This window comes from Oryzias melastigma, linkage group LG5 (genome assembly GCF_002922805.2).
Source record: "Oryzias melastigma strain HK-1 linkage group LG5, ASM292280v2, whole genome shotgun sequence".
Lineage (NCBI taxonomy): Eukaryota > Metazoa > Chordata > Actinopteri > Beloniformes > Adrianichthyidae > Oryzias > Oryzias melastigma.
In genome coordinates, this window is record NC_050516.1 from 27875413 (window position 1) to 27886204 (window position 10792).

General features: G+C 36.1%; 1 protein-coding gene across 4 annotated transcripts in view; it reads right to left on the minus strand.

Annotated features, from left to right (window-relative positions):
• kcnab2a (potassium voltage-gated channel, shaker-related subfamily, beta member 2 a) overlaps positions 1–10792 on the minus strand; it is a 104864-nt gene that overhangs the window by 58511 nt on the left and 35561 nt on the right. For 2 of the 4 annotated variants that reach the window (XM_024269230.2, XM_024269231.2), the window contains exons 2-3: positions 5140–5307; positions 303–344 (exon numbers count right to left, since the gene is read on the minus strand). In XM_024269230.2, coding sequence (XP_024124998.1) covers positions 303–344; positions 5140–5216 — 119 coding nt within the window. In that variant the 5' untranslated portion in view covers positions 5217–5307. Of the gene's footprint in view, positions 1–302; positions 345–5139; positions 5308–6746; positions 6878–10792 lie in introns of those variants that run through there. The other 2 variants (XM_036212017.1, XM_024269232.2) reach the window with 2 other exon arrangements.

Below are 10792 nucleotides of genomic sequence, written 5' to 3' on the forward strand. Positions count from 1 at the left end.
ACCAAAGCTCCTGTCATCCCTATCAGGTTTAGACTGTTTATGCACTGGCAGCTAAATAGCAGAGAGGAGTGTTATCTGTGCTGCACAGAATGGTTGCCTGGTTTTAAGTGACAGAACAGCATGTCTGAACATCAAGGTTACTGCAGTGAAATAAAACAAAAGGGACGAGGATACAAACAGAGCTCCTGCTCAACTTAAACCAAAAATGCAGACGCCAAACAACAAACACGACTCACATACACTGAAATTCCCCAATTATTCCTGAGCACGTATGCATCTGTCACACACAGAGAGACAGGTACCTGTAAAACTGCAGCTGCCGTTTGGGGCTCCCATAACGAGCGCTGAAGACGTGAAGGGAAAGGAGGAAAAAAGACAGTTTCAATTAATAAAGGTGGAAAAGAGTAAGTTAGAGGTGAAAGAGAAGCAGATACAGCACAACTTTACAAGAGGGAATTGAAAAGAGGACAGTAGAGAAGAAATGTCATAAAGATTTGTAATATTTATCTACATAATATTAAACAAATGTCATTCTTTAGGTCAGGGGTCCCCGAACTTCTCCTTGTGAGGGCCACATAACTGTTTTCTTCTCTGATTGTAGTGTAAATATTTATGTCTTTCCAAAAAGCCACACAAAGCCAAATGTGGAGGAGGGCCGGATCCGGCCCGCGGGCCGTACTTTGGGGGCCCTTTCTTTAGATGTTCAAAATAACACCCAGATTAAAAGTTTTTAGATCAACTTTAGTGCTATTTAACCCTAAAATGTTTCTTCACTGAGACTACGGTCACATATCTTAGAATGCCACAGCGTATCGACCTGGATGCAAGTTTTTAAGCAAATTCGGCAGGATGCCCCACGTGAATTTGTAAATTGGCAAGATTATAATGAGTTGCGAATGACCTGTGCAGCAGAATGGTCTGCTTTTATTACATCCTCACGCTCCTGGGCAGCTGGCAGCAAAGTGGCACTTGATATTAGGGGTGTATCAAAATATCAATATTGCGATATATCGCGATATTTCATCCTACGATTCTCGTTGGGTTCTCACCAAAAATCGATCTTTTATTTTCGTTTGAAGAGCTTGTAAAACATTATTTTCGTCATCCTACCAATGTGCCTGGCAACTATTTGAATTATTTATTTTTTGTTCTGTTGTTTACAACAATTTTACACTAAATAGTGGCACTGCTGATTATGTGTACTATTGTTAACATGGAATTTAATTCCAATTCAATTGGTGTCACTGCTTGTCAAAAGTGTCTATTCTTTGTTTTGTATTATTTGTTGCACAAAATAGGACACAAGTTGTTTATTATGATTGTGTTCAAGCTAAAAAATAAATGGGGATATATTTTCTCAGCAAATATGTGTTTTTTTTAATATACTGCGAGTTATTAGAGATGATTTTTTACTAATTATTGCAGTATCGCAATATCATCGATATTGTGAGCCATGTTTTACGTATCATAAGGTACCCAGTGATTCCCAGCCCTAATTGACCGTAGACATTTACACATCATTCAATCAGAGCTGCCAACACCCTGCTGTCGCCCGATTTTGTAATAACTGGCTGATGTCTGCTGTCTACATTCATGAGTATGCCAATTTTTCCAAAAATAAAAAAAAATTGTGCGGCAACGGTTAATCTTGAAGATTCTACCGATGCATTCCTATTGTGTAGTGGCAGTTGTATTTGTGACCGTAGAATAAGTAAAGAATGTAAAAAAGGGTACTTTAAATCAGTATTGCAGCTGTGGTTTGAATTAAAGTGTCACAATATATCATAATATCATTAATCGTATAGGCGTTTTTTTTTTTTTTTTTTTTAAATTTGTGTTTTAAAAGTGGAGACAAGGTATGCCTTCTGCAACTGCAACCACTGAATAACAGTGAGCACACAATCAAATACAAATGTAGTGCACTGTACTCATCAGACACTGACACTAACATATCTATTACATCTCAAGAATAATTCCCAGCAACCATTCACATCATAAATAAGGAGAAAAAACCTTTACATCCAGACACTTCAGCACTTTACTCCCAAAGCAAGAGTTTGAATACACACAGAACAATTTACAAACTTTCATGTACTACTGCATTAAAATATAAGGGAAACCCACAAAAAATAACAGAGCCAATGCAAATATCGAACAGTGTGCAATTATTCTTCATGAAATTAGAGCTAAACAGTTTAGTTCTCCTTCAAGGTTTGTGTTGGAGAATAAACAAATGAATAACAGTTTCACTTTTTTTTTCTTTTACATATTTGGTTGTTGGTGTCCCTTGTGATTTTTGTCAAATAAAAAGGGTACACTGGCTAAATAAAGGTTAAAAAACCCTGCTGGGCTACCTGAAGAGGATAAAAAAGATCTGAAAACACATATATAAAACATTTAAAAACAAGGAAAAAGTGATCTTCCCTTTGCTCATAAGAGACTAATCCTTTAGAAATGCAGCTTAACCAGCTAACATAATGCATGCAATCACAAACTTTTAAAACTTTCTACAAATTATGGCTCAAAAAGTGATCCTGGAACCATTAAACCTCTTTGGATTGTGTTTTTAATGAGATTTATCATTTTTGTGTTTAATTATGGTTTAATTTCTACCAGTCAGGTACAACCAAGCATTATTGCTATAAAATGGCACAATACTATTCACGTTTCTATCAAAGAAATAATTACATTAATAAATAATAAATAAAAAGCAGTAGTACCACTCGTTCCCTAAATGATTGTTGGTTACACATTTCCTGCTTTGTTCCCATTTAGATATGAACAAAACAGGGTTGAAAGCAACAAAAAAAAGAATCATGTGTATAAAAAATATGTTTTTATATTTTTTAGCTTAGTCATAAATTGCACAACGCTGCACTTAAGTGTGAAGAAGTAGCTCTCAGAACCAAAATTCATACATGCTCGTATGCAGCTTTACTACACTGTCCCTATGGAACAAGGCTCTCTGAGAATTCTCATAAAGCTGCCACGCCCTAATCTTCTCCTATCCACTGACATAATTCTGTTACTACAGTCTATAAAAGACGAGGGTCCAGTGCTTTCAGTACTGTATCACTGAAAGCCACAACGAAGGCAGTGTGAGGAAGTCTCCATATAACCCACTGAATCAAAGACTGCAACACTTATTATTTTTGTTTTTTACTAGCAATAGTTGTTTATATCATCGGTATTTTTTATCAGTTACAAAAGTGATGTAAAAATAAAGTTATAAGTGAAAAAAACTGATTACACTCATAATTAAGAGCATTTTTATGATTATACATATTTTATCATCTTTCATCCAGAAAAAAAAACATTAGCATTTTTTTTATTGTTAATTACAATTTTTTTAAGAAAAAAAAACATAAAATGACAATAAAAAAACTTTTAAAGGACCCACACCATGCAAAAATCAACGTTTTGAGCTTTCAAGTGTTTTATAATGTTCATTTCTCACTATGCAAAACTCCAAAGTGGTATTTTGATTCATACATTTCTGAGTATTCCTCTAAAAACCTGCGCTTTGAGCACCAGCCCCTTGCAACCCACGGAAACAAGCAGGTCCTCACGTGCTGATGTCACAAAATGAGAACAGCCCCTTTGAGCAAGAGTCTGCGCTACCAGAACCGGCCCCCAGGCTGACACAAACACACTTTCTCTGCTGAGATAGTGGTGTCTCAGCCACTAGCTTCATCGGTCAGCTACTTTAGCTGCTAGCTGTTGTAGCGATAGCCGGGGCGACTAAAGGCAGATGTCCAGTATGTACATCCATCTGATCCAGGTTCTGGTGAATTGAATCGAATCATTTCTGGAAATTATTATCGATATCCATCCCTAATCATATATATTGACATAGTTTACTCTGAAAGGTTTAGGAAAAGCATGGTATAGGCCCTTTATTACTGCTGTGGAGAATGTACTCTACCGTATCAACAACTGCATAAGCCAGAAGGACTGAAGGTTCATCTGGAGGTCATGAACACATAAAGGATTTTCTCCTTCAGGATCTTTTAGTAAACAGTAGAACTTCTATTTATTACAGCAAGTCTTCCGACCTTAAGCAGCAAAACCGCCACAGATCATCATATTACCACTACAAATTTAGACTTTCAGAAGGTTATTTTACTGAAATGCTGTTATTTTTACTCTAGCTGTAATGGAATACACAGATGTGTTGAAAAAACTAATTATTGTTTAATCAGTTGATTTTTTTTTTTAAATCAGAGATCTTCAAAAGGTTCTCTGCAAAAAAGAGACAATACTTTCTGTTCTCTTCTCAGCTTGTATTTCATTTCGCCCTCTGCTATGCGAGCCGTTTCCGCCCAGTCTCTTTCTTATAGCGGAACCACGAACTCTAAACTTACCTAAAGCAAATGAGGCCTGTAGTTTTGTGGGGTCTTCCTCACTACCAACTACTGTTATAGAGTGTTTGCCATGTATAATTCAAAAATTCAGTGCCTTGGAAATTTCCCAGAATTCTCGGCATCAATGCTCATTAGACTGGTGAATATATAGACCACAATGCTTTGGGTTTGAACAATTTTTTTCTCTGAAAAAAATTGTATTTATATGTATTTTTATAAACTATGAAAGTTTTCATCTTCAGAATAAAGTGGATTTATTCATAGTCCTCATAAAATGTTAATATTTATTAGGTTTTTACTTTGGAAAATCTGTGACGTCATATTTGGTGTTTAAAAGAAAAAAGTTGTGAGCATTGTGTAGAAATAGTAGTTAAAATCCAGGGCACTGAATAATTCTGCACTATTTAGCCTTTTAGTAGTTTGGGAGAACGGAGGGAATTCTGACAAATACTTAGAGTATTTTGATCATCACTTTTCCATGATCACAAACATTTATGAGTAATTACTCTCTCTGTGGTGAGTCGAAAAAAAATCTTCAGACATTTCCTTTTTATCATTCCTTTTTTGGTTCACAGCATAATCTTAAGTTTTTAGGGCCTTTTTAGTCGATTCCATGTTGTCACACAGATTAAAAACAGTAGTATTCAGCGGTAGCTCATAGCCATTTCACATTTTAGATGTGTGGGGAATAAAAGGCATGCTATGTTTCATGCAACAACAGGCGCTTCGCTGCAGCCAAACATGAAGGCTACTAAAGCATTTCCATCCAGCTCACCTGTAAATCATGCCAGGGGAGCCAGTCTGTCGATGGGAGAGACGGGCGGGGGAGTCTGTGGTAGATTCAGGATACATGGAGGCAGGTTGGAAGGGGTGGGGCCAGCCTGCCGGGGGTAGTGCTCTTTCACTGGGACCACAGGTTGAAGTGAATCACTGCTGAGAGGCACTGGGAAAAAAACACATTTATGGGTGAGAGACCGCGCTTCAAAACTAACATGAGATGAATATAAGATCACCATAACATAAAAATCATTTGAAATCACATTAAAAAAAAACAATAAGGGACAAAAATAATATCCGAACAGCTTACGAGGAAAATCTAAAAATATCAGCTTTGCACAAAATGTTTTTGTCTATTCTGCTACTAAACGCTTTTCTTTGGCTTTGTGGAAAAAAACTAAAAGGATTCGGGAAGTCCCCCAGGGCACTTTGAAAAGACAACTCTGCTTCTAAAAGAACTTGACTGCATTAAATTGTGCTTTAAAGTGAGTTTGCTGTGATGAGAGTACAGCAAAATCCCACAAGAGGCTTATGATGAAATATCCATGTTAAGGCATTTCTTTAATTTAAAGGTTAAATAAAGTAAAACCCTTTTTAAATCAAAAGAATGTACTTTGTTGTCACAGTTATTTGCAATAAGACAGAAATGTATATTTTTATAAATAGCAGCAAAATCTTGCTACATTTTGTCTAGTAAATCCAGTATTTGGACATTTTTGTCTGACATTTGACTTAATATTACTCTAAATATCAACTTTTCTTTTCTGTCTTTTTAAATTACACAAATATATTTACTTGTGAGTTCAGTGCCTCCTTGAGGCATCACAAAGAAAATGTTCTGAAATTAAATGTTTAAAGCTGTGCATCATTATCTACAGTACACACAGAAGGACAAAAATAAAAATATTTTTGGGCAATTATGTGAGGGACAAAACAAAACACACAAAAACTATTTGATAAATAAAATAATGTGATTATTTTTTTGTGTGAATATTGTGTCTTATGCACCTCTGCTCCACTAGATGGAGTCATGTCCTCACATTGAGGATGTCAGAGTCCAAGAACAAAAAAAGCAATTTAACTTCTGTAAAGTTCAGTAACAAGCAATCAGTAAGTGAACTATTTTAATGAACGTCATTAAAAGGCTAAATCTGCTAAAAGGCAGTCATACAGCAAACTAAAGTCAATTAAAACCTTAAATTTTATAAAAATAAAAAGCTCATTCCACTTGATTGACTATGAGAGCTCACTCTAGTAAAGAACAGCTCCAGAAAATGAATAATTCAACGTGTCTGGAGACAATGCAAGCAAAAATGAGCCTGGTGAGTATGATGTGGGTTATTAAGTAGTCCATTAACACAATTTTTTTTTTTTTTTCTTACTTTCACCATCTCGTATTTTCAGCGAGGAGGCGATCAGCACCGCTGACATCTCGGCTTAGTTTACGATGGGGGATAAAAATACACCAAGACAGAGTGGCATTTGTGTGCCCCTGACAAAGCTATAAGCTGAGACTTCACGCTACTCTATTTCACCCGCCGCTGCACTCGTGTAAGTCGTGCCTCATAACCGACATTGCGATGATAACTTGAAGGTGACATTCACCTCCCGTCAATTTCCCAGCCGCACAAAGCGTGTCCCACGCTGCCGTCGACACATTTAGCACTCATTTCAATCATGGCGCCACCGAGCACAGGTCATTCCTCTTATCATATGATGATGATGATGATGGCATGACCCTGGTGGACAAAAAGCATGACAGTAGAGTTACGATACTGCCAGCAGAGTCCTTGTGGATCGTCTGTCACTGACGGTATTGTTGGCCAGGTGGGTGGTTTTGGAAACCCATATACTGGTGTATTTTTAAAGTACTCTGTATTAGCTGGATTAATAAAGGAATCCATACAAATACTAAAATATTGTTTATGTCTACCTTATGTTTAGTCAAAGCAACAGACTTTTCTTTAAGGCATTTTTCCTCATTTAGTCACAAACTTCTCATTTTTAAGGTTTCAAACATTTACTAAAACAAAATGAACAATTTATTTGATGGCATCTCTACACTATTGGAGGGTTTGTTCTTCCTAAAACAAATTATACTCCTTTGTTATAGTCATGGCCTTTAACTAAATCTTTTATCTTGAAAGCGGATAAAACCACTGAAAGTTGACATCAAAAAGACATCAGAGGGAGCTGACTCTTCTTTGATGAAATGTATGAACTGGAAGACATATTTAATGTTCACATCTTGTGAATATTGTGAAATGTGTAAATCTTGTTAAAGATCAAATGCACTGGAGTACTCTACTGTTTTATAGTGAGCAGAAAGTGAAGGCATGGACCGCTAGGCCCATAATTCAGAACTATGAATAAGTTAACACTTAAAAATACAAGCTTTTTTTTGTCACGCTTGGATTTTTTTGGGAATATTATTGCAAATTTCTGCACTTATTGCTGGCCAGCTTTTTTTTTTTAATGAAAATGCTGTAAAACTATTAAGTACTATTACTCCTTCTCATTTTCTATATTTAACAACTCAATGAAAACTGTTTTTCTGTGTTCTTTGTTGCATTTTTTTTCATTATGGAGGAATATATTTAAAACAAGATTAAAGCTGCATTTCTGAGTCTTTCTTTGATGGATCAGAAGTAGATCAAACCCAGCAGTTTGAAAAAAGTCAGGATTGCGACGCAGCAACTGCCATGAAAGTCTCCTTGCTCTGCTACAATTCTGAAGCATCCACTTGCATATGAATAGATCCATTATTGTCTTTGTTTTTCTTGTCTGAGCTGGCATATGGGTTTAAATGGTACAAATGAGTAGCTTTAATTTTGAATGTTGCACAGTTCGTTTTCCTTTACACTAGTGTTAGCTTGGGGTTGTGAGGCGCTGTAAGCTAGCAGGAGAGAGTGTAAACAAAAGAATGCTGGGATATCAACGTAGGTTACTTCCGTGCCAACAATCCTGCCCAGAACCTAGAGGTGAATTTTGATTTTGGGTAAAAACTGCATAATCATAATTAAAAGACCACAGGGAATGATACAAATATAGTTGGGATGGGGTTTTAAAGGGGCCATACCATGAAAAAACAACTTTTTGCACTTTTATACTGTTTATTCCTCATAAAAAACAACCCCAAAGCAGTTTTTTGATTCATTCATGCATGTCTGAGTAATCCTCTAAAAACCTGCACTCTCAACATGAGCCCCTCTCATAACCATAAAAACGAGTGGGGCCGCACATGCTGATGTCACAGATCAAGAACAGCCCCTTTTCAGGAAGAGTCTGCTCTGACAGAACCATCCCCAGTCTAACACAAACACTCAATTTCTTCAGGGGGCTAGCGGTGATCAGCAAAAACCTTTCATTTTAGATGCACAAAACCACAATGTATGGTGAGTGTATCTGTCTTTCAGAGAAAATTGGATGTTTATTTTCGTGGGAGAAACGAAGACTCGCTGTTGGCTCTAGGATGACATCAGGAAATGGGCGGCACCCACACGCAGCAGCGGGTGGAGCCTCAGGAATTGAGTTGTTTTACTTCAGGGTAGGAAAAAAACTCACAAAAATTACTAATATTTAATAAATAATTTGTATTTCATTATTCCAAAGATAATATTTGATCATATATATGTATATAGTTTACTCTGAAAGCCTTAAGAAAATCCTGGTATGGCCCCTTTAAAGTCGCTCTCTACTAAATTTTGAAATGATGAAATGATGAAAACTATGATGAAAACTAGTTTTCATAATATGAAATGTCCTGAACTTTAATAAAAATAAATAAAAAAAAAGTATAGGGAAATCATCTTTTTTTTAAGCTTTTAAGTGTATTATAATGTATTTTTATTCCTCACAAAAAAACAACCCCAAACCGGTATTGTGATCCATTCACGCATTCCTCTAAAACCCTGTTCTCTGAGTACCAGACCCTCCCAATCCCCGAGAATGACTCGGTCCCCACGTTCCTACCTATGAACGTGGGGCAACAGCCCCTTCCAGAAAGAGTCCGCGCTGTCAACACCGCCCCTGGTCAACACACACACACTTTTTCCACTGAGCTAGAAGTGATCAACAAAACGTTTTCATTTTAGTTTTATTTTCTTCATTTAAATATTTTTGTGGGCAAAATGTCTGCTGAGTCAAGACCGGCTCAAGGATGATGTCACGAAATGGGCGGCACCCACAGGGAGTGAAAGGCGGAGTCTCAGAGATTGAGGCGTCTTACTTGTCATGATTCTGTGATCTGGTTTTGTCATCTTCTGTTTTCCTTGTCAGTCTCACCATGTTCAGGTCAAATCATCCACAGCTGTCTTCATTTAGTTAATCAACCTCAGTCTATTTAAGTGTCTGGTTTTCAGTTTCTCATTGCCAGGTCATCTGTTCTGTTCTGTCACGTCACTGGTTTGTTTTCTCCTGGTTTTGTCATGTTTTGAGTTTATCAATAAATCTTTGAGTTTCTGCCACCTTGTCTCCTGCATTTGGGTCCTCCACCACCATCCCTGACATTACTTTCCTGTAGGAAAAGAAGTTCACGAAAATGACTCATATTTAATAAAAATTTTGTATTTAAGTGTGCCAAAGTAATATATTATTATATATGTGGATACAGTTAACTCTTAAAGGCTAAGAATAGCATGATATTGGCCTTTAAAATAAGAGAGTAAAGTGTTTTGAAAAAATCTTTTAGAAGGCTATAAAGTTTATCTTTTAAAAACCATACATAAGATCTAATATTTTCCCTCCATTTGTGAAAACTAGAAATAAGGAATGAACCATGTCCAAAAATGGGTTTTTACTTTGCTTAAGGACTACTTTTGCTAAATAAATGATTATAAAAATATCTACTTTCAAGGATGAATATTCAGCACAAATAATACATTATAAATACCTCTTTGCTTAAATGCAGAAGTTTTTTTTAAACTGTTTTTCAAGTGCAGCTACCTAACAAAAAATGCATGTGCATCAAATTTGGCTTTAGAAGATTGTAGAGCAATGCAGCAAACTCACAGAGGTGTCTTTGGAGAGCTGCAGTCGGAGAGGGTGCTAGTGCTGACTGCAGCAATGCGGTACACTAAAAACACAGCGCGGCTCAACTTAGAGGGTTCAGATTTACTGGGCTAATGGGCAAAGGTGCACTTTGCTGACTGAAGCTGCAAACAGAGCAGGAAAGGACATAAAAGCTGATATGAGGGGGGAACGAAGCCTTCACATTTTACTTTGAAAAGGCTACAAAAAACGATTGGAGGCAAGGTAAAGTCTCAAGTCAACGTTTCTAAGATCCGTCTTACATTCAATAAACAAATACTCTATGCTAATGTCTATAAATATGTCAACTTTTAAGACATATCTGAAATCTCTAAGTTTAGGTCTTTGCCATGTATGAAACCAGCCAAGACTTAAAATTACATCTAGCTTTTATATATATATATTTATATATATATATATAATTTATTTTTTTATTTAAAATATACAGTTCAGGCAGTGAAAACCCAGTATGTTTTTGCTTTGAAATCTGAAGCAATCAAGTTATTTAAAACTACAAAAAATAATTTTTTATGGCATGTGCTGTTTTAATAAACATAACTAATTTAACAAATTAAAGTATATATATATATATATATATATATATATATATATATATATATATA